The sequence below is a fragment of the Galleria mellonella genome, unplaced genomic scaffold (assembly GCF_026898425.1).
Source record: "Galleria mellonella isolate WM207_F2 unplaced genomic scaffold, CSIRO_AGI_GalMel_v1 utg184, whole genome shotgun sequence".
NCBI classification, from domain to species: domain Eukaryota; kingdom Metazoa; phylum Arthropoda; class Insecta; order Lepidoptera; family Pyralidae; genus Galleria; species Galleria mellonella.
The window spans coordinates 5,586,387-5,608,964 of NW_026442025.1; the positions used below are offsets into that span (position 1 = coordinate 5,586,387).

General features: G+C 32.5%; 2 protein-coding genes across 5 annotated transcripts in view; both read left to right on the forward strand.

Annotated features, from left to right (window-relative positions):
• The window catches only part of LOC113512128 (protein mini spindles), a 31,553-nt gene extending 25,695 nt beyond the window's left edge, over positions 1-5,858 (forward strand). For all 3 annotated transcript variants that reach the window (XM_052893735.1, XM_052893734.1, XM_052893736.1), the window contains exons 31-37: positions 63-290; positions 843-966; positions 1,264-1,470; positions 2,075-2,228; positions 2,659-2,723; positions 2,979-3,113; positions 3,421-5,858. In XM_052893735.1, coding sequence (XP_052749695.1) covers positions 63-290; positions 843-966; positions 1,264-1,470; positions 2,075-2,228; positions 2,659-2,723; positions 2,979-3,113; positions 3,421-3,516 — 1,009 coding nt within the window. In that variant the 3' untranslated portion in view covers positions 3,517-5,858. The remainder of the gene's footprint in view (positions 1-62; positions 291-842; positions 967-1,263; positions 1,471-2,074; positions 2,229-2,658; positions 2,724-2,978; positions 3,114-3,420) is intronic.
• A 3,655-nt stretch (positions 5,859-9,513) lies between these two features.
• LOC113512012 (zinc finger CCCH domain-containing protein 11A-like) lies at positions 9,514-22,572 on the forward strand. 2 transcript variants are annotated; one of them, XM_026895761.3, is made up of 7 exons: positions 9,514-9,791; positions 10,046-10,126; positions 12,891-13,010; positions 13,266-13,403; positions 14,317-14,461; positions 16,494-16,646; positions 21,125-22,572. In XM_026895761.3, the coding sequence occupies exons 2-7, from the start codon at positions 10,067-10,069 to the stop codon at positions 22,159-22,161; spliced, it is 1,653 nt and encodes a 550-aa protein (XP_026751562.2). In that variant the 5' UTR covers positions 9,514-9,791; positions 10,046-10,066; the 3' UTR covers positions 22,162-22,572. The 2 variants fall into 2 exon arrangements, with proteins under 2 accessions (XP_026751562.2, XP_026751561.2); XM_026895760.3 differs by having other exon boundaries at positions 9,519-9,791; positions 16,485-16,646.
• Positions 22,573-22,578: the final 6 nt, after the last annotated feature.

Genomic DNA, 22,578 nt, shown 5'->3' on the forward strand with positions numbered 1-22,578 from the left:
TACACTAATTAATACGAATTGATTGATGATTCCTATATTATTCATACTTAACATATTTACAGTGCAATAGTGTCCCTCCTACACGAATCCATTGGTGTATCAGACCCAGCATATCCCCGGTATCAGGACCTACTACTCAAGTGCTTCTGGAAGACCCTCAAGATGATATCCACGTGGGATGTGGACTCTATAGACTATGACGCTGTTCTGTATAAGATACACTTGTTCTATAAGGCCTATCCAAATAGTTATTGGAAGAAAAATCCCGATATAAGCGACACCCCATACAGGTAAGTTTAAATATTCTTACGAAATCAAATTTGTGTGATTGAGTATCAGACATCCAAATGTTTTTAATAAGTATTTATTTATTCTTTGTAGCGGAGAGAATCAATTGTTAAATTTTTGCCTTATTCACATCTCTTTTTTAAACGGTTTTATTGTCATTTTGGTTCCAGGGACTCACTATTCACTCTTATGTACTACACGATCTTAGAATCTCTTTACAACAGCCTGTACTAGCCCAAGCTTAACAAACACCCATATTAGGTCGATATTTGATCGCCGATCATCCGCGACAGTTGCCTAAAATTTTGCTACTTTTGGTCTCAAAGTGTAATTCACGCTATGCGAGAAATCTGTTTACGTGACATGGAACGCTTGACATAAATTCGATCGTTCGTGCAGTGAACTTCAGTCGACAGAAGATCGGCAAACAACGTATTGTTTATTTTCTTATCAAAATCGCCAACCGAAGATAGACTTATGTCAGCAACATCCTGATGATAGGGTCAGCCTCTTTCCATCATCGTGTTTTAATAAGTTTTATTTAAATAATACAGAACGGTGAAAACGTTGGTGCACACTCTAGTCAAGATGAAGGGCGCTTCTATTACGACTCACCTCACACAGATACCTGACGTTAACGAATCAGACTTGTATCCCTACCTGCTGAAAGTTCTCAAGGTAATTTTCATATTTTATATTTTGATGAAATTGTAACCATTTTACTACATTAATTCATATTAGGATGTTCATTCTACTTGCATTGTAACTCCTTCAGAAATTGCAATACCATAATGTGTGTTACACAGGCTAATTTGATGCTTATGCAATTTGAAAATCGATAGATATCACAAAGTAGAAGTCTAGAAAACAAAACATAGTTGAAATCATACTTTTAATCAGTAAATTCATGGACTTTATTATTCCTTTATCAAAACGATTTCTAATATTAAAAAAAATATCTCACAACCTTAATAGCAACTGAAACTGGATGAGAAGAAAGAGAACACAACGGAATCTCTAAACGGCGGCGGTGTGATGGGTGTGACGAACGTGATGGGCAACAGCGCGCTGTCGGCCGGCCGCCTGCCGCGCGCCGTGCACGAGGAGCTCGCGCTCATACTCAAGCGCATCGGCAGCAAGGAACACAACCGGGACGCGCTTGCGCAGCTCTACGACCTTAGGGTAATATTGCCCCTGCTAATATTCTCACTTCTAATACTATCATTATTTTCCTGCCCATATTCCATTTATTTGGGATTGGCATAATGTTTTTATTCATATTATACAAGGTGTTTGCTTTGGTTGTTTGCCGGGCGCCTAACCTTAACACTCCCTGGGAAAGCATTTATTGGTAGTATCCGTCACCTACAGATTAGAGAGAAAGGATTGAGGAAAAAGGAGGAGGATGATAGTAGGGAATTCTTTTCTTCCCTCCTAACATGTACATATATAACAGTTGGTAAAAAAATTAAAGGATTTATGAAGAAAAGGGAGAAACTGCATCTACTTAGTCGACCATGGTTTTATATCCTTGTGTCTTTATTCCAGAACCAGGCAGATCACTTCAGTAGAACACCCCTAGTACAATGATCACCTCTAAAACTATGTTGCCATTAAATTGTATTTTTTTTTAACAATTACTTATTTAACAATTTTTGATATCTTTTTTATATAGTTTACTAAAAAAAAATATTAGACAACAAATTTTTCTAATTTGCCCATGTGACCTGGATTTCCATTGATTGGAAGTTATATTTTAATTTATGTATTAATTTTCTCATTTCAGGAACGTCACCCTGAGGTAGACATTTGGACTTTCATGCAGGGCTCGTCATTCTACTTCCGCAATTACGTGGAGCGAGGATTACGTGATGTAGCCGAGCAGAGGAAACTTGCCTCCATGCCCATATACAAACACGACTACAAAGCAGATAATATAGGTGCGTAGAATATCGTGCTCTTAATACTCAAATGGTTATGAATGGAAACTACACCCATTCATAGATTTTATCGAACTATACTATACTTTCGTGACCTTCTGATACAGGTGATAACACTTACTAGAAGGTCACAAAAACTATCTTAGTATTGTATCAATTTTGTTACGAAATAAGTATTTTTTTCATTTTCATTTTTCATACGATTCATATTTCGATACAGTGTAATGGGCATTCAAATGATATTCAATAATATTAATTAAAGTGGTTGAATAAAAAATCGCACATTTATGCTATGTAAAGCATCAGTAGTACTTCAAAGTTCAGGAGGAGTTCAAATTCGCTAATTGTCAATTTCCTTTAGCACTCCTAAACATTTGACAAATTTAAAGTAAGCAACATGTGTTTCAATTAATAACTGATTTTGTTACAGATATAAGCAATGAGAATGATGAAAAATCGCATGTTATCTTTTTGGAGCGTCTCAGAGCTTTACAGGTATGTGGTAGATTTATTTACATTACTGGAAATGCTAGTAATTATACAAAACATTTATCTCGTCAACTTCTCATACAATGTACTTGCAGACAGCCAGATACTGTATGTGTCATGGGTAGCCATATTCTTTACGCTTATTATATTACTCTGTGCAAGTTTTAATATCGCTATGCAGTTCAGAGTACGATGTTTATTGGCAATATTTATCATTCAAGCTGTGATTGTACCTATTAACGCGATTGTCGTATTTGTTAGGCGAAAGCAGGTCTGAAAACAGACAGCAACCCTTCATCGCAGCCGCGCACGCCGGTGGGCGACAACCGCACCCTCACCGACTCTATCAACGACAACACGCTGCCTCGCACGCACTCTATCGACCCGCAACTAGAGGTATGCCTCTGTCCAGTATTATGGCACAACAATGTCCTGTCGTACTTAACTGAAATGTCTTTAATGACATTTTCCCTATTTGGTTTGTCTATTTATTTTACTATTTAAAATAGCTTGCCATTAAAGCTTGTGTAAATATATATTTATTCTCCAATTATTAAACAATAGTATTATTATTATTATTGGTAATTATAGTAAAATGACGTAGCCATTTATATGTTTACTACTTGACATCAAATAATTTAAATATATTTTTGTATGTGGTTTTTATTAATGTTTTATAATATAAAAAATATATTTGTTTCAGCTCCATACAACACAAACCATTTCGCAAAAGAACGAAGCAGCCGTCGATGCGCTACGTCTCAAACTACAACAAATTAAGAGTTCATCCAAGAGATAAGGCTGTCTCAATCGCACCCCCCACGGATTTGGTAGCTCTCACTCTCACACGTCACATTGTAATCACATCAGCGACCATACGACGCGCGAATTAGGACCTTATCGCGCTCTGTTAAAGTATGTACATTGCATAACATTTCATTGTAATGAAATTATTAGGACGAGTGTATAATTTTAGTAATCAGAGTAGAATAAATTTTCGTATACTGAATAATTCATTAGATACGAGTTACTTGTTGGTAATAGAATCTGTTAAAGTGTACTAAATGGACTTGCCCTTGATCAAAATTACAATATTTTCAATGAATCTCGATTACTTGTATTTTAGGAAGATACAGTATTTATCCACATCACAACAATCAATATGGTACTATTTATTTATTATCCCAGTTCCTAAACCAGTTTAGTATTAAAACTTTCTCCTCAATGGCCTATCAAGTGTCTTGCAATTAGCAAACTATAAGCGTCCATTTGTCTGCCCCCTAACCGAGAATACGATTATGACAATACGGCTATACAATATCCGTAAACAGGGTACAATGGCAATACAAATCTAGCTATGTCTTGCTAGGGGGCTATTAATTGTAAGTTTACACTCATGAGAACCTGGTATTCGCCTTATTAATGTATGAATTAAAAAGAATTGTAAATACAGAAAATGTCCCACAAAAGGTTTTGATAATGAAGGATATTTGACAGAAAAAAGATAATTTGTGTCAGGTTTTCAGAGTGGTGTAAGGTATTTTGTTTGAATATGAATATGGTTTGTAGTAACAATCTTTACAAATACAATTTATTCTATATTCGCTTGCCACTTAACCCAGGATACTGTTAAACTGTTAAGATTATTTTCACTATATTTGGCGTTTTGTTGTCTAAATTAATCAAATACAGAGATCTGTTCAAAATATGTTACAAACAAAATGGTTCAGTTAACGATGATTGCGACAAAAAGTCTAATATTGCTGATTTACATGTACATTTAGATAACATTGTATACCTGTCAGACTTTTTATCATATTTGAATTATTAATAAAGTTTCGACCATGTAGAATATTTAAACAACAAATACAATTTGTAATTGGCTTACCATATAATAATCGTGTGATTGGATGCTACGCATTATATGATATCATATTCAGAATACGTATTTTAGTAGGTCATTCACACAAACATTAGTTTGCACTTGTGATAACGTTAACGCGTTTATGCCCCACCACTTTTTCTAAAGATACTCGACTAGAATAATATATAAACATACACAATGAGTGTACAATTTTATTCTAACAATTAACAATATTATCTGAATATAACCAAATTCTTTTATATAAACTTGGCAATATAATCTACAATTTATCGCGTATCTTCTAGCCAAATCTTACATTCAAATATTACAATAAACAACAGTTTTTAAATTAGAAAGCGGAAATACGATCTTGAAGAGTTTTGTCTGAATCAATGTAGTTTTCATCGTGCATGAAAACTATTTATTGATGGTATATTTTGGTTATAATGTTAAAGTTGTGTATGTAATTTTTATGTAATTTCATTGTATTATTATTTGATTATTGATTTTCAAGACTGTCCCTAAGTTTTCGTGTTATATTATTAAGCAATACTCATTATATTATTTTGTTTAAAAGATGACATTTGACTGTTACGTTTGTAAGTTTTGTTCGATACACGAGAGTTGTGGTCATCCAGTAGGTTTGTTAGAAAACTTGGTGAGCTGAGATGAGGCCATTTATTTATTTCATATTAACATGTAACATTCAATTTGAAAAATCGGAACATTCCGTTCAGTATTGGTTTTTATAGAGGTACAAATTATCGATCATTTCTCATGTTATTTATATACCATTACATTCACAAACAGTCATTCATAATCTTTATAGGTATAATATTGCATTATAAATAGCTAATTTGTCAGTTTATAACCGAATTATAAGTAGCCCAAGAATGTTCAGCATAGCAAATATATTGTAAAGTGCCGTAGGTTGATTCTAAAAAAACAGATTTCAAATACACCAATATTGTACTCTGACATGTTCATATTTTGTTTTATCTGTCAAACAATCATGTCACATTCGTTTAAAATATTTAAGGGAACTTCCGATACAAGTTGTGGTTGTTTATTTATTCAATCTACAAAATCCTATTTTATTCAAATTTCCCTATACATCATTGTTCCAATTTTGTTATTATAGGTTAGCTATTATATTATTCTGTCTAGTATACATTTTGCTTTTTTTTAATAGTAACTTCGTACTAATTATTGTGAGCATTTATTTATATCAAAATTAATATTGTAAATCATGATGTAATAATAAAGTTCATACAACATTGTGGCATTTCATTTTACGCAGAATATCCTTTGTAGTATACAGAGAGAATCCCAGATACTTGCGTCACGTCATGCCCGCGGTAACCCCGCCTACGCTATCGTTAGACACTGTCGGGGCAGTGAGGAATGATAGGTGATGATAAGCAAGTCAGCTAGTCCATCGTAACGAATTCAACAATAAATCAATTGCAGTGTTTTCCAGAGGGAACCGAGTGGAGGGCGAATTGACAAGGTGTAATATACTCTCACAGGTCAACCTCTTCGTGGACTCTTGGAAACCATCGAATTCATCACGTTGGACCAATTGACCTGCCTTTTCATTCTCACATATCATCCTTCACTAATGTACCGTCACCGTATACCGTTATATAAATTTTCTGACAGCGTTACTACTCTTACTATATACCAATAGTGCAGGCAAAGTGACCCTAAGGGGGGAAAGGGATTGTTAGAAATGGAGTTTTCCCGCATTACTAGCAATACGCCCTATTATATCGAAATCTATCTATTCGACGAAACTATCGAGATTAATTCTAGTGGATATAGTCATGATGGGCTAATTGACCTGCTTTCATCGGGAGGAAGGGATTGTTAGTAATGCGGACTATCAGTCCCATTACTAACAATATCCCCCATAAGGTCGATCTCCACGTGGTCCCCCCTGAAAACCATCGTGCTGAATTCCAAATGTTTTCATCACGACGGGCTTACTCACCTGTATTTTCATTCTCACCTATCATCCTTCACTGGTGCCCTGCGTAGTTCTCTAAGTTAGTCTGTGGTGCCCTGCCACCGTATACCGTTAGCGCAGGCGGACTTACCATTCCATTATTATTCATACGATTCGAATTCATGCAATTGTGTATGTGACAGGGTTACCAGATTAGAAATTATTCTTTAAGGTAAATAGGTGAAGGCAACATAAAATATTATTAGGATTAAATAATCTTCTATAATATTTAATTTTATATATATATTTAATTATATTATTTATTTATTTATTACGACTAATGCGTAGATAAAGAATAAGACAGCGGTAGAAAAACTTCATAATTCTTCTATATTGCTTTAAAAATTAGTAAAATTTTGATGTGAAGATTAAAAATCGATATTTGTGGATCTATATATACTATAAACGGCTACTATCACTGAAAGTGACGACCATTTTGATTTTTTTTACTTAATCAATTTGAATTCGAATAACTCAAAATCTTTGTAGATTTTAAAAATATAGAATTTAGTATTAGTATTAATTGAATTGGTAGCAATTTTAATTTTATGTAAGTTTTTGGAAATACCTATATATGGGAATAGAAAATATGAGTAAATTAATGGTAATTAAATTGACTAAATGTAAAAAAAAAAAATATTTGTGTTTTAGCTTAAGTTTACATTCTTAATTAATTTGTGAATCCTTATCTAAATAAATAGATTTATCACTTTAAATAAAAACGACGAATATTTTAATTCATTTAGGCACCGGATTCGATTTTGAATATAATCTGCCAAATGTATAAGAAAATAAAAATAGTGGCCAGTTTGATTAATTTTAATACCAGATTCATATTTGAAAAGTAAACGGATCCTTAGATAAGGATTTTGAAAGTAATCTGCCAAATAACAAAGACCTTTTTGATAAAATATATATAGTCGAATTTAAAATCTTTTTGAAGCTATATTATATAAGAAACTAGCACAAAATACAAATAATAATAAAAAAAAATCTTATTGAAAAATCCACCTCATATCTGGAATTTTAATTAATTGTAAGGATTTTTTATAGATACTTGTAACACTAGAAAAGTGGCGCGAATTCTTTTAAAATAATGTGGATATTTATAATTGTATTTATGCATAAATGGTTTCTTTATTAGTTATATTTTTGGTCTTATAATTTTTGTTTTTTTTTTTTTTATTGTACAAAAAGTCATTTTATTCATTAAATTATTAAATATAGACAAGTCAAGATACATAATGTGCGTATATTGAATGCTAATAAAAAAAAGAACATAAACGAGTCAGGTAATTTGACAATTAGCTGACAACAAGTTGACCCGTTCTTAAGACTCTAAGTTCTGTCTATATATTAAGAACATTCTGAAATCTTATCAATATAATGTAAGTTAATATTAGTTGGTAACAAATACATGATTTTTATTATAAACGATTTTATTTTATTGGAATAATTGCTGCATTATATGTAGGTATATTCTTGGAGCGGCCTCTATCGAAAGGTTTAGGAAATGAAATTAATGTTATGAATTAGTTCTATGTATTGCTACTTCGTTAGTGTGGCGCTGTTTGTTAAAGAAAAGTATATTCAGTAGGGATAAACGTCGCTCATTAAAAACATCGATATTAGAACATCGATGTTTTGAAATGTGAAATATCGATGTCGTAAAGATCGAAGTTTATGAACAATATATCAATTTTTTTCAATGTTTTTACCACTATTCAAATATACATATATCTATATATATATCGAATAAATATGCATTTTTAACGGAAATGAAAAAAGAACTACATTAATAAAAACAAATTTATATTTTTTTATGAACTTTTATACTATATATTTTAACGTTTTTATCGAATATTTATTAATTTTTAACAGGAAACAAGTATTTATCAAACATTTTTTATTTCTAAGTTTTTTTCATTTAAACAGAGTTTAAAAATAACAACTCGGTGCCCAATTAGCGGTGTCTCTCCTGAGTGATTGTCGTTCCAGCTTCTAAAAATAACCGCTCACTGGGTACCACACTTGCCCCGATAGGCTAATAGATCATAGCTAGACTATGGAGCCCGGGAAATAATCCCTTTATATCATCTCACATCTTCTACGCGTCTCCTCTTACTAGTGTGACAAGGTAATGACATGTTTAATACTCAAGGCTCTATCTATATAATCTAAGTCAGATCATATATAATATAACCATTTAATAAAATTTTATCTTTTAAATTCATTTAGTAAACTAAAACAATGAAATAGAGTATAGTTATATTATTAGATTAATAATTACCTACTTACGTTTGAATAAGTCCACAGTTGAGGTTATGTATCAGATTAACTTCACTTCATTCTTTTATTTAGTAAGTATCTGTTTATGTCTATAGATGTAGATCACGGACGGAACGAAAAATAACGCCATGATTTAAAATTGTTTATAAAACATCGCTTATGAAGAACGATGTATAGTCGATGTTTAGAGTTTCAACATCAATATTAAAACATCGATGTTTATGAACGATATATCGATGTTTGGAAAGATCGATTTATCGTTTACATCCCTAATATTCAGTCCGTCTAGCGATTAAGAGGCAATCGTGCTACATAGTATCATTATTTTTGGCAATTATTTAATTAAAGCGATAACGCATTTTTTTTAATCTGTGGGAAAGTTGGGGAAAGAATGTAAACATTTATTTGAGGTACCTGCTTGTGTAATCAGTCTGCCTGTTTACTCATTTAGTCAGAAAAGCGTTACCCTCTATAAATACACAATAAATAATTTTATCGATTATGATCAAACGAAAACAAATCATTATATTGATTAGCCCAGGTCTTGGTCTAGATAAGAATATATTGGTTTAATAGATTTAATCTTAGTTATCTTAGTTAATTCATGTCAATTATTTTTCGTGTAATTTATTGTTAAAATAGATACTCAGTAAATTATATAGTTTAGATATTAATGACTAACAATAATTACAACACTAGTAAAGAGCCAACGAGTCGAGCGCGGAGTAAGAGAGAAAGAGAGAGCGAATAGAGCAAATATAAAATATGAAATGAAAGTCCACCACCGCCACATGTCCGCCATATCTAATACATCTTCTTTTCAATAGTGACGTTCATATTATTTTGTGTTGTAGCTCTGTTGCGTAAATATTTGTTGTATAATTTCATTATTCTTTAGTTTATTTATTAGACGGTGAGTAAAATATTTAATTAAAATTTGACATATTGATAATTTTTAATTGGGAATGTGTTTCCCCGCGATGTACATTTGTATTGTCAAATGGAAAAATCCTAAATTTTGAGTTCTTGGAAATAATCTACGTTTTATTTGTGTTATTGTGGTACATTTTGCACGCTATTTTGTAGAAATTCCCATGCTTGTTTTGTCATTAAGTGTTTTCAACCCCTGTCGATATGATGTCTACATGGAATTGTCGTGTTTCACAGGCCCTGGCGGCGGAAAACACCATGGAATCTCCAAGAAAGTTTAATGATTGCTACTTTTACTATTATTCTACGTGTACCAAGGTAAGTTATTAGTTATCGTTACATTTAATAGACACCTTAGGCTAATCATTAATCTGTCTAGATTACTTAAAAAATTACAACGTTTTCGTATTTAATAACCAGTGCATTTATTCGAGTGAAATTAACACGCGGACCAAAATTAGTCATAATTTTTGTGCGCGTGTTAATTTTTCAGTCTTTATCTTTAACTACTATAATCTTAACTATTATAATATAATATGCTCTATAAAGATACTTGTATAAATAAATTTGCCCACTCTTACGTGAACTGTACCATATCAATTTGGAATGGTGGTATTCCATGACTTGTTTCCATCACCCATAACCTCACACCTTTAAATGTAGCATAGAAAAGCATGTAGTGAGCTGGCATACTGTGGCCTATAGTTGAGAGCAGAACATTATCTTTTCAGTTGATTGTATTCATAGACCATGTTGTTTCTATGTTTGCTCAGAATTGTGCAGTCACATGTCATGCTATAATAAAAAAATATTTAATTGTGTGCTTTAAATTCAAACTTCTTTAAATTAACTATTTTAAAATACTTCTATTAATGTAAATTACTCTCATAAACTTGTTCTCTCACTCATAAGTTTGTTCTGTCTATATATTTTGATTTCTGAACAATACAAAATTAGCTGTAAACCTTCATAATACTAACTAGGCCAGTATTATGTTAAGATATGGGCTAACCATGTATCAGTTGGTATTGAAAACTGTTTGTAAATATAAGTCATAAACACTCAAACATTTTTATAAACCTGAATATTTAGTAGAAGCATAGTAGGTAGTTTGCCATATGGTCCCGCCTTAGAATAGACCACCCCTTCTTTTCCCGTGGGTGTCATGAGAGGCGAATAAGAGATGGCAATGGATGGGCTGCAGCATTCCTCTTAAAACATCTCTAAAGCCTAACTGTGGTTGCCAAACTGCCTGCCAAGCGTGGCAACTACTGGCAAAACCCCACTAAAGGAGAGGCTTATGTGCAGCAGTGGATAGTTAAAGGCTGATGTGACGATAGTACTTTATTAGTGGATGATAAAAGAATGGTAACACCTCTTGCGCTAACAGTGTATGCTGGCAGGGCATCAGTGAGGGATGATAGGTGAAGATAAATAGGCAGGTCAATTAGCCCATCATGATGAATACAACTGGCATTCGGCATGATGGTTTTCAGGGGTGACCACATGGAGGTCAACCTGACATTGTTTATTGCCAACAACAGGACTGGTAGTCCACATTACTGACAATCCCCCTTTGATATGACAATAGTAGGTAATAGGAGTATATGATTATTATATTCTGCATATTGTAGCTTGATATTAGTAACAACCATTCCATATGGCAGTCTATGAGGGAGGTCTATGCTCAGCAATGTATGACAATTAATGAATGATATGATGATAGTGATGATTAGTAAAAACTGACATGTAGTTATGAGATGACTATATCATTCAGATTCAGATTCTTAATTTGCATTAAACATTAGATGTTTTGAAACATGTAGCTCGAATTGTATACAAAATTTATTAAAATACTATAACCTAGTCATTTTGTATATAAAAGAGGTACATCAGAATTTAAAATTATTTTATCAGAGTAAATTAAATGACCATTATTAATATTACAATTATAATATTATTAGGACTAGAAACAAAAATGCCCATAATATGTATGTGACTCTAATATAGCTAACTTACTAATAGTATATTCAGATTGAACACACACAGTTCACATAGTTCATTGTCATAGGCATATATATAGGGGGAGGCTGGGTGGGCTGCATCTCAGAATCGTCTGGTAATTAACTCAGAATGAGAAGCAGAGTCTTCAGTTATAAATAAAGATAGGTTGGAGAGTGTATATGAGCCTTTTTTATGGATCCCTCTAGAAAGCAATCTTAAATATGTTAATGTTGGAGTACCTACAGTGCTTTTATATATTGATTTATAACATAGAAAATATTTAAGGGAAATCAGAAAATATTCCTTAATACCTTTTTATCTTTAAACTACAGGTAATTGGTGTCTATTTATTGAATAATCCAACTGGTACTTGTTTTTAATGTTAGAAATGAATAGTAAAACCAATGTTATTATGAATGAAATGTTTGTACATTTTGTTTTTACTCTCAGTGTCAAGTTCAAGTTTATCAGCGTAGGTTAATGACCGAGCATTACTGTGAATAATGAAAGTAAAATATAAACAAGAAGTAAATGTATAATTATATTTATTTTTCTTTCAATCTTAATTTGTGTAATATTGGTTCTTTAAATGTTACTTTTGATAGTATATTAAATACAGAGACCTAATGTCTAGGCGATGGGATTGTTGGTAATGGAGATTTGCAGGTTCGTTTTTAGCAGTGTATGCCTTTTGGTATGCCATGTGTGCCCTGGCATACAATGGGCCACTCCTTCCGTTCCCGTGGGTGTTATATGAGGTGACTAAGGGAGGGCGAGGGATGGGTAGCAGCATTTCCTTAAAACATGTCTAAAGCTGGACTGCGGTTGCCAACATGCCTGCCAAGCGTAGCAACTACTGGCAAAATTTTATGGGGAAGGCCTATGTTCAGCAGTGGGCAGTTAATGGCTAAAATAATAATAAAAATGTCTTTTGCTACTACCTGATCTCTTTAATCCAGTATACCCCAACTGTAATCCCCCAGTAACAATATGATGAACATATAGCTCTTTTACTTGTGACTGACTTGACAACTTTTTACTTGGTTTTCTTGGTGTCTGCAATTTAACTTTCTTTCAGGGTGATAACTGTGTGTTTCGTCATGAGCCATCTGCTTTGGGCTGCGAGACTATGTGCACTGCTTGGCAGCAGGGCAAGTGTTTAGACAAACGCTGCAAACTACGCCACATGGAACTTAGGGTATGTGTATATAATAAACAACATACAAGAAACATAAGCTTATATTTGTTTTGAAATATGAAGTCATGTTATTTTTAATACAAATAAATATCCATTTTGTATTATAATTGAGTACTATATAATATTTGTGCAATAATTCAAAATTATTCAACAAATTGTAAGGTTATTAAAAAATATAATTATATTAAAATTCATTACTAATTATGGTTAATTATTAATATGCATGTATAATTAAAAATTTTAATTTTTCTTTAGAAAAACCGCAAACAAATTCCATGTTACTGGGAGAACCAGCCAGGCGGCTGTCGCAAGAAGCACTGCCCATTTATGCACAAGAACCCTGATGCGCGCACTGACGGCATCGCGCCCAGCCAGCCCGCACCACCTGCATCTGTATGATTTATTTTTCCTTTGCAACAACTAATCAGTAGTAAATCTAGAGTATGAATAAGAGAGAAGAGTGATATGATTGAATGTTCATTGTTTAGACTACAGGTTCTTAGCGTGGATTACTCTCCCTTGTGGATGTTTAAGGCTTTCAATGGAATACTTGGAGAAAATTATTACTTAAATATAATTGTGGCAATATCTATTTTAAATTTGTGATATGTGGCAAGTAGAATTAAGAAGTGGGATTCTAAAAAAAATACTAAAGTGGATGGTAGACAAATAAGGTTAAGAAACTATGCTCTAAAGCTTATGATTTTTACAATATAGTAAATAAGACATCTCTTTGAATTCGTAACCTTCTTGTTTCACAAGTAAGGTGAACTTAACAAAGCAATCCATAATAACTTTTTAGTGTAACTTTCCAGTAGTTATATTTATATAGAATCTTTTTACAGGAAAACAATTATATTATATATATATTTTCTTGTAAGGTTAAGATTATGAGTATACTCAAATATACGCAAAGAGGGAGTTTAGCGGAGAGTAAAACAGTCGTTGATAGCTGTAAACTGGTGTACTTCAGGTTTACATGATGAATACTCTGATCTTAATTAGTTACAATATACTTTTATATTAACTGTTATATGCTAATATGAGATACAACATTAGGAATTTATTTAACATTCCATGCATTCCAACATGTTTCATGGATCGTGCCAAAGATTACGTTATCATATCACGACCACATCGGCTAACCGGCTTGGGTGGCACGTATGTGTTTTATTTCGAGTTTTTCTTTTTTGCACGTTTTAATTGAAAATATGTGCCGGCGTATTGTATTGTCACTCTTTTACCACAAGAAAGATAGACAATTGGTAGGTCGCACATTGTGTTTACACAAAGTTATTCGTGGCAGGCGGCTTCCCAGTCGGCCGCGGGTCCTAACGCGGCAGAGGGCGCCGGCGAGGCGCTGTCGGCGGCGCCGCCCGCCCCCGCCCCTGCGCCCGCCCCTGCACCCGCGCCCGCCCCCGTTCCACTACTGTGGCCGCAGCAGCGACAAGGTAACTCACTACACGTTGTTTTTAAACGTATACAGTAAGGCCCCAAGGCCGATACTTATTTCATTAAAGATTTTCCAATGAATGTGAATGATAGTAGAAATGGATGTTGAATTTCAATCATTAAGTCAGATAACGGGTCCTAAAGGTCAAAATAAACAGTCCAACAATATTTTTTTTTAGTTATTTTGGGCATTTTATATTTTAGTTAATAGTTATACATTACTGTTGTCAGATTCTTTGTACGGGCTATTCTTTTAACCAGATTCCTTAAAACTGTATATATAATATATTTTTTAATGGATGATAATGGCATGGTAACACCGCCTGCGCTAACGGTATCCTCTGGCGGGACACCAGTGAGAGATAATAGGTGAGAATGAATGGGGAAGCTTATGTTCAGCAGTGGACAGGTAAAGGCTGATATGATGATTGATGATGATTTAGAGATGTTTTAATAGGGATCCTTCTGCACATCCACGGGAAAGGAATGGGTGACCTATTCTATGCCAGGACCACAAGGCCAATCGTAACAATGTAGCCATCGTAGTAATTATTAAATCTAAATTTTGGATAGCTCAGGGATCGGTTTATCTCCAAAATATTAGTGAATAAATAAATACAGTGTAAACTCTTTATTTTATTTTAGCGAAATAAAATTTTATTTAGCGAAAAAGTCCTTAAAATGTAGAAATTGCTAAGGTATGTTTGGTTTATATTGTATTGAAACTTTATACCGTTGCAACCATTATCAATAGCGAAACAATACATCTCTATTTAAACCCCCAATAAACATTAGTTTCACTGACCTTCAAACACAATACTGACAAAGTCGTAAATATTTCGTTCTTTAAAAACAAAAAATCTTTTCATTTAACGAAAATGATCCCTTCATACTTGTGTACGTGCTATAGTGGATCTTTTACCGTGCCATGCTTACCATGCTGCTAGATTGTGGAATTCTTTTCCCATATTTTTCCGTGAGAGCCAATCTCTAAATATTTTAAAGAGTAGACTTTAAGACCATCTTTTATCTTTATTAACATATATTGATTTTTCTATATATGTAGGTATATTATATGTATATGTGTGTATATGTATAAGTATATGCATAGGTGTAAGTATATATTTATATTTCTGTATGTGTGTATTTATACGATTGAATATAATGTAATTAATTATGTATAAATTTAAGTTTGTCTAGTTCCTTTGTTTAAAATTTTATACAATATTCTACACCATTATTTACCCGCTGACATTGATGCTGCCTTTCACTTTGGGTTTGCTGGAATAGAACTCTTTTAGAGTTATGCTCGCCTTTTTACATTTGATTACCTCTGTCATATTTTTATGTATAATTAGTGTGTTCAATAAAGAATTATATAAATATATAAATAATCCCCCTATATCGCAAGACATGAATACAATACAATGAAAGATACAATTAAAACACTGGCATAATAAAAAACGACAGATAAAAATAACCGATTATTAACTTTGTTATATAATAATTATTTTTTAACACCTAATTTAGTTAAAATTAAAAGGATCATCATAATATAATAATCATATTGATTTTTAAAAAACTCGGTCCCTTCGATTTCGCTATATAGAGTTTTCACTGTATATTTAAGTCATTTATATAAATCGACTTTAAATTCAGCTTTAACCCATAGGGTTATATCACACACACACATAAGTCATATTCTTGAGTATATTTGTATGCTGCTTATGACCTGTAACTGCCAAGTTCCTTCATACCGAAACACAGCTCTACAAACACAGGTGTTTATCATAGCGGTAGCACGAGAGAGACAAACACACAATTTAATCTACATTATACATATTCATCCATTCATAATAATTCAGTTAAGATTATTAGGAAAATAGAACAGAATTTCTGTATATCTGTCATGTATACTAGTTGATATATATATGTATATCTTTACTGACTGCAAAGCTGTCGTAAAATGTATAATTATATCGCGTGACACTCAGTATTACAATAGTAAAATTGACGGGACAGTGGTTTTAGATTCGGCAATCCTGGGCGTGCTACCGTCGAGCGAGCTGCTGGGCCGCCGCGTGCTGGCGCCGCACCCACATCCTCACCCGCACCCGCACGACGCAGCACCCAACCCGTACGCGCCGCTACCCGTCGACCCCCTCGTCGTCAACTTCGAGGAAGGTATGAGGCTGTACTGAAACTATATGTATTAAGTCCCTCCACTGGATACGCTCCTGCCTCTTTTCGCATCGATGTATCGTAACTGCTGTTTTAAAGAGCACTCCTACACGGTTCATAGTGTAGACAATATAGATAGGAAGGTTAGGTTGCGTCTACACTATGACACGTGTACGTAGACACATTTTAAAAATTTATTTTTTTTAAATACTAGTTTGGTATTATTATTGTCAGTCTTTTATTAATAGTATCTAGTAGGGTTTTGTTCAATTCGTATTCTGTTACCAATGTCAATGCGATGCGATGCATTAAAGCTGATATCCGTAAGATAGTGTGACGGGGCTTAATTCGGTGTCATTGTAACTTTTTTAAAACTCACCATAATTATCCTGTCATGTTGGTACATTCGTAACAACGGAATTATAACGTGTGAAACATTTTGATGATGTTTAAAAAAGATATTTAGAAGCCGGTAACAAATTATATTGTACGAATGCATAAGAGTTTTCAATGTGCAATTTTAATACGAGAATATGAACTTTGGTTCTTTGACATTTAGATGTTACAAAGAGTAAGAAATATGAAATAATTACTGTTTTACTTAAATAGAAATAAAATATTGAAATAGTAGTTACATAATTGAAAACTCTGCATTCTAATAAGTCGGAGTGCTTAGGGTTAAGTAATAACGATATTAAATAACACTTCGAACGCTCACTTATTATTTTAACGTTTAACTAATGCTGTGCTTTTGGGGGGTCGCGAACTTTTAGTATTTATGGCACTAATGTTATATAGCTCTGAAGGTTTAAACTGAGATGGTACCGTGAGTGATTTTGAAGAAAAAATTCTATAGTATTTTAGTGCATACAAAGCGCGCTACCATTGACACGTTGAAGACATATCGTTTATTTACTGAAAGTATTATTAATATGAAGTAAGGACGAATGATGCGGTGTTCATAGTATTCACTGTGCTCACGATAGTATCTCAATGCGAAAGATATACTGGGAAAAATGCAACTAACAAGACAGACTGACATATTTATTTGCATTAAGTGCCAATAAAAGGAAACTTGTAACTGATATACTAATTCAGAAGAATGTGTTGGACGAGCCTAGTTTGAATATATTTATTTTATCACATGTTGTTTATTAGTTGTTAAGGATGTTTTTACTTATTATGCTGTCCGCCGACGCTCTGGGATTTTTTTTTTAATTGTATATTTATGACAAGTTGCAGTCATATGTTTTTCTTTAAAACTGTTTTGTAGAAAGAAAATATTTTTTAGTTTTACCTCCTAGTCTGCGTGGCGTGACATAGAGTACGTTTATTTTAAACATAGTATTTTGTTTTTCTCAATAGTCAATTATTATAGTATTTATTATATAGAGTTAATTGGGTTCAGTTTCATCATAGAGAAAACAAAGAACTGAAGATTTTGAATATTTTATACATTCGAAACTGGATCCAAAGAGATGATGTATTTTATTTAGAATACAGGTTATGTTGCCCGACTTAGAGCGATAGTTGGGTTGTTTTAATGAGCATAGACAATGTTTTACTGATTATTTTTTTTAACCATAGACAATGATTAAAGGGGAAAACACTGAATCAGATTGATTCATTATGCTCTCTGTAACCGAATGATGCAAGCGTGTCTATTAGAATGTCTAGTTCAAAATTTTGAGTCTAGTCCCCGCAAATCTATGTAGTATGTATCAAATATGTGTAGTTTTATATTTAGTAGGTGTTTTATATTTAAAAATCTATTTACAAATATTCAGTACCAACTTAATACTTTAAAAATCTAAATCGCCATAATTTATTGCATAATATATATATAAAATTGTCTTTGCTTACTACTATGACATACTATTAATCATTGATATGGACTCTGCAAACAAAATAGGTGCATACCTACTAATATGTAAAGTGTAACATAAAATACTGATTATATATTCAGTATATATAATGATTAATATTAATAGATATTTGATGTTTCAGTAGTTCTGTATTATAAGTATTTAGTTGCTTATAAAATATGCTCAAATCTAATATTCGAACCCAGACATTTTGGTCCAGACATTCTTATTTGACACAAATAAAGGAAAGATAAATTAAAGTTGGTATTTTTATATGTGCAATAAATTAGAGAATATAATCTTTCATATCTTAGCTAATTAGATTCGTAAATATCCTTCGCTTTTTCATTTAATATATAACTATGTAACGGTGTAAATTGTATATTGCAGTCACATTTTGAATTCCTGTTTGCAGTCCCAATATGTTGAACACAGTTTAAAATGTCACTGCAATATGTTTTCAAAATAGATGTTGATATAATCTTTGTCTATGATAGACAGGTACATAATAAATAGGTTAAATAATATAAAATACAAATAAAAATATATATACACGATTATTGTAACTCATTAATTTTAGGTGACGAAAAAAAAAATAAAAAAAAGCTTTATGCCTTTTAAATTGTTTGTATGTTAGTACGTAGGTGGTTTTAAGGGGCTTCGGCAGTATATAATGGTAAACACTGCTACCGCCCCATATATTTCATATTCGCACCGTGGGAATTAGATAGAAATAAAATGAAAAAAAAAATCTAGTTATAGAAGCACAGTTCAAGTTGTGGTTGATTTTTATTGATACAACCACAGACAATGACAGGTTGTTGTGCTTAATATGAAATAAGAATTTTGTGCTTATTAAGACGTATTACCAATTATGGGGAGTTAAAGTAACAAGTAACCAAAATAATGGCATATAATTGCTTAGCAATTTGGGTACTTTTAATGATGCTTCCGATTACCGTATATTTATAGCACTTTGATATGATTAGTGAAAACATTTAGGTAAATAATTTCCGTGTTCCGAAATGGAAAAAGATTATTCATTTTTTTTTTTATATATTTTTGCACTAAGAGTAAAGTTCCTATATTTATTACAAAAACTGCAAAATGTATGAACAGGACAAAACAAGCAGCTAAAAAATTAGAAATTGTCTATGGTCCATGTTACGCCTAGTCATTATTTATATACCTAAAGCTAATTATCAATATTTAAAAGTAAATAAACAATCTCTTAAGTTGGAGATAGAGTAAGATATGGAAAGATTTTTATATGATATAAAACATGCTCACTTAAAAAAAAAGTCTAGTTTCAATATTTTTTTTTTTTATTTAATTTATTGCCATAAAAAAAACCTCGAGACGAAAATGAACTGAAATATTCATAAATTTTATATGAATTAGTACAAAATCCGGTTGTATTTATTTGAGGCAGTATACTCTTAGGCACTCTTTATTTAAACACCATTGGTTTTGTTTTTAACATATAGCAATACTTAATAATATATAGTGTAACATTAATCTTGACTTTTATTAGGAACTATTTATTTTTCTCTTAGTTGTTGGACTGTTAATGTTTTCTGTTAGGCAGTTTACTCATTAATATGTTAATGCTAAATATGAGAAGAAAGAACTTGTAAAAGAGAGTTGTAGGATACGACGCGTCACTGCAAGTCTTGTGATACTACGAAACAATTTGATATTAAAAAAAAGAAATGATAACAGTAGTTTTTGTTAACGTTCACTCGGCTGTTAATTGTAAAGGATGTGAGTAAATTTTTACATATAATGTAGTCCAATTAACAAGACTTGTGGCGAATTGCTTCGACATGGTCGTTAGAATTAATATTCTGTGTTACTTATTAATCGATTTGTTGAATGTAAAAAAAAGAAACCGACTAGTTAATTTGCTTTTATTTGGTATTATATTTATTATAGTCGACATTCAAAGAAATCGGTTATTAGTAAGGGAATAAAATTTTATAAAGTTTGTGTACGGAAGTGATAAGATAAAATGAGTGATGCACTTTTATATTTGTACACTGAGTCGCATGACATGTGGATCACTGTTGCAAAATATTGAATAGTCGGATTAGGAAGGCCGCAATGTAGATATATATTATATATAGTTTGAATTTTATTTAAACTAGCACGAACTGAGCGCAGCAAGACGGCGCGCGAGGTCGGCCTGAGCACGTGGCACCGTGCTAGAGCTGTTGGTTTCTTGTTTGAATTAAAACGGGGTTGTTGTTATGTTAATCTTAGTCTTATGTTGTATAAGAATTTCTATATATCTTATAATGTTAGTAACGCGTGTGTTTAAGAATTTTCTTTTTACTTAACTTTCAAACTGATATAGGAACTCGTATAAGAACAGAATATACTTTGGCTTTGTTTAATCAAATTGTGTTTAATATACCAACGAGTAAATAAAATGTTTCGTAATTATGATTTTTGTAATTATTTTTGACCGCCCACTTCGAGCTTTCAGGTCGATACAACAAGAACACACCGCAAGTATATCGTGTCGGGTCGTTTCAAAATTAATTACGAAAATCATGAGACTTTAGAGATTTCGCGTTCGTTTCCACTAAGCGGTTACTTCGTGTGTTCTTGCAGAGTCCGACAATGAAAGCGCTCCCTCATCCACACCCACTAAAACGGTGTCGCCGGACGACGCTCAGAGAATCGCTCGCACCAAATCGCAGGAGCTACTCCTCCTCGAGAAAATTCAAGCTGAGGCGGCCGCGTTCTACAGTTACGATTCGTTACCGGCTGTTGATTCTACCAATGAGCGTAAAATCACGAGGACCAATCTGAATTCCAAATACGACAGACTGTCACTTGATGAGATTTCAGGTAAAAAACAATCCACCGAGAGACGGAACTCGTTAGATTTTAAAGTGTTGTCCCTGGATGAAATTAGAGCTAGAAAGAAAAACGATACGATCATCCATACCACTCCAATAACTTTAAATTTGAGTCGGAAACGTAAACTGTCCACGCAAGAGACTATCACAACATCTGGAAATAAAATAATTAAAGTAGTTAGCAGTAATTCCATAGTATATAAGAAAGTAGATCATAGTGCACCCACCCCGTCTAGTCAGTCCAAAGCAGAACATAAACAGACTGAAGTTCCTGTAAGCAGGAAGCGTACTCTTTCAGAAATTAGTGACATTTATGATATACACGATGATGAATTAGATGATAACTTTCATGAGTTCAAAAGAATTAAAATCACAGAGCAAACACAAAAGCCTAGACTTATTAGAAATAGACAGAACACTCTTAGTAGATCAGACAATAGTGAAAGTGAAACTAATCTTACTAGTGTAGGAAGTAAGGCTGACAACGATTCTGACTCAGAAGTACAAATTGTAAGTATAGAAATTAATAATAAGCATATAAATGTAAACAAATTGTCGGATACTGATATTATAGATGTAGATTCTGCTAGAATAGGTGAGCCAGTGGACATAGTCGACTTGAGCGACGATGATCTGGAAGATGATGATATCACAATATCAGACTTAGATTTAGTTAAAAACGTACCCGACGTAGTTGCTAGTTGTCATAGAAATATAAACAAAGGAGAGAGTTCAGATAAAAATATGTTCAGTAATATTGATACACTTTTTAATAAAGGATTATGATTTAATACTATTCATTTATATTTAGATATAAGTTGATACTGTACAAATAGGTTTGTTCGAGTCATACGTCGTCGTAAATGTGTGACAATTTAATGTGGAAATTGTGATTTTAGAAGGATATGCAGGTCTACTTTTAGTAGCAGTTTTTAATTTATAAAGACAGCATGTTTGTAGCAATCTGCACTGTGATGCATTGTTGATTATAGCTTTAATACCAATGATAAATATAGGTATAGTTATCGTTTTGCTACATAATAGTTGTAGTTACCTAATAACAAGGTGATACAATACAAAGTGTTAATTTGATTTAAAATGTTAGTCGGCTAAAATAAAGATTTAAATGAAGCTGACGCAGGAATGTAATATGTGAAATTATTATATTGAAAAAATAAAAAAAATATTTTTATTAAACCCTTA

Bases quoted from the DNA above. Each gene is read 5' to 3' on its own strand.
- LOC113512012 (XM_026895760.3), top strand. From the start codon at position 10,067: ATGGAATCTCCAAGAAAGTTTAATGATTGCTACTTTTACTATTATTCT. The intron at 10,127-12,890 runs GTAAGTTATTAG...ACTTTCTTTCAG, and splicing joins ATTATTCTACGTGTACCAAG to GGTGATAACTGTGTGTTTCG. The intron at 16,647-21,124 runs GTATGAGGCTGT...GTGTTCTTGCAG, and splicing joins CGTCGTCAACTTCGAGGAAG to AGTCCGACAATGAAAGCGCT.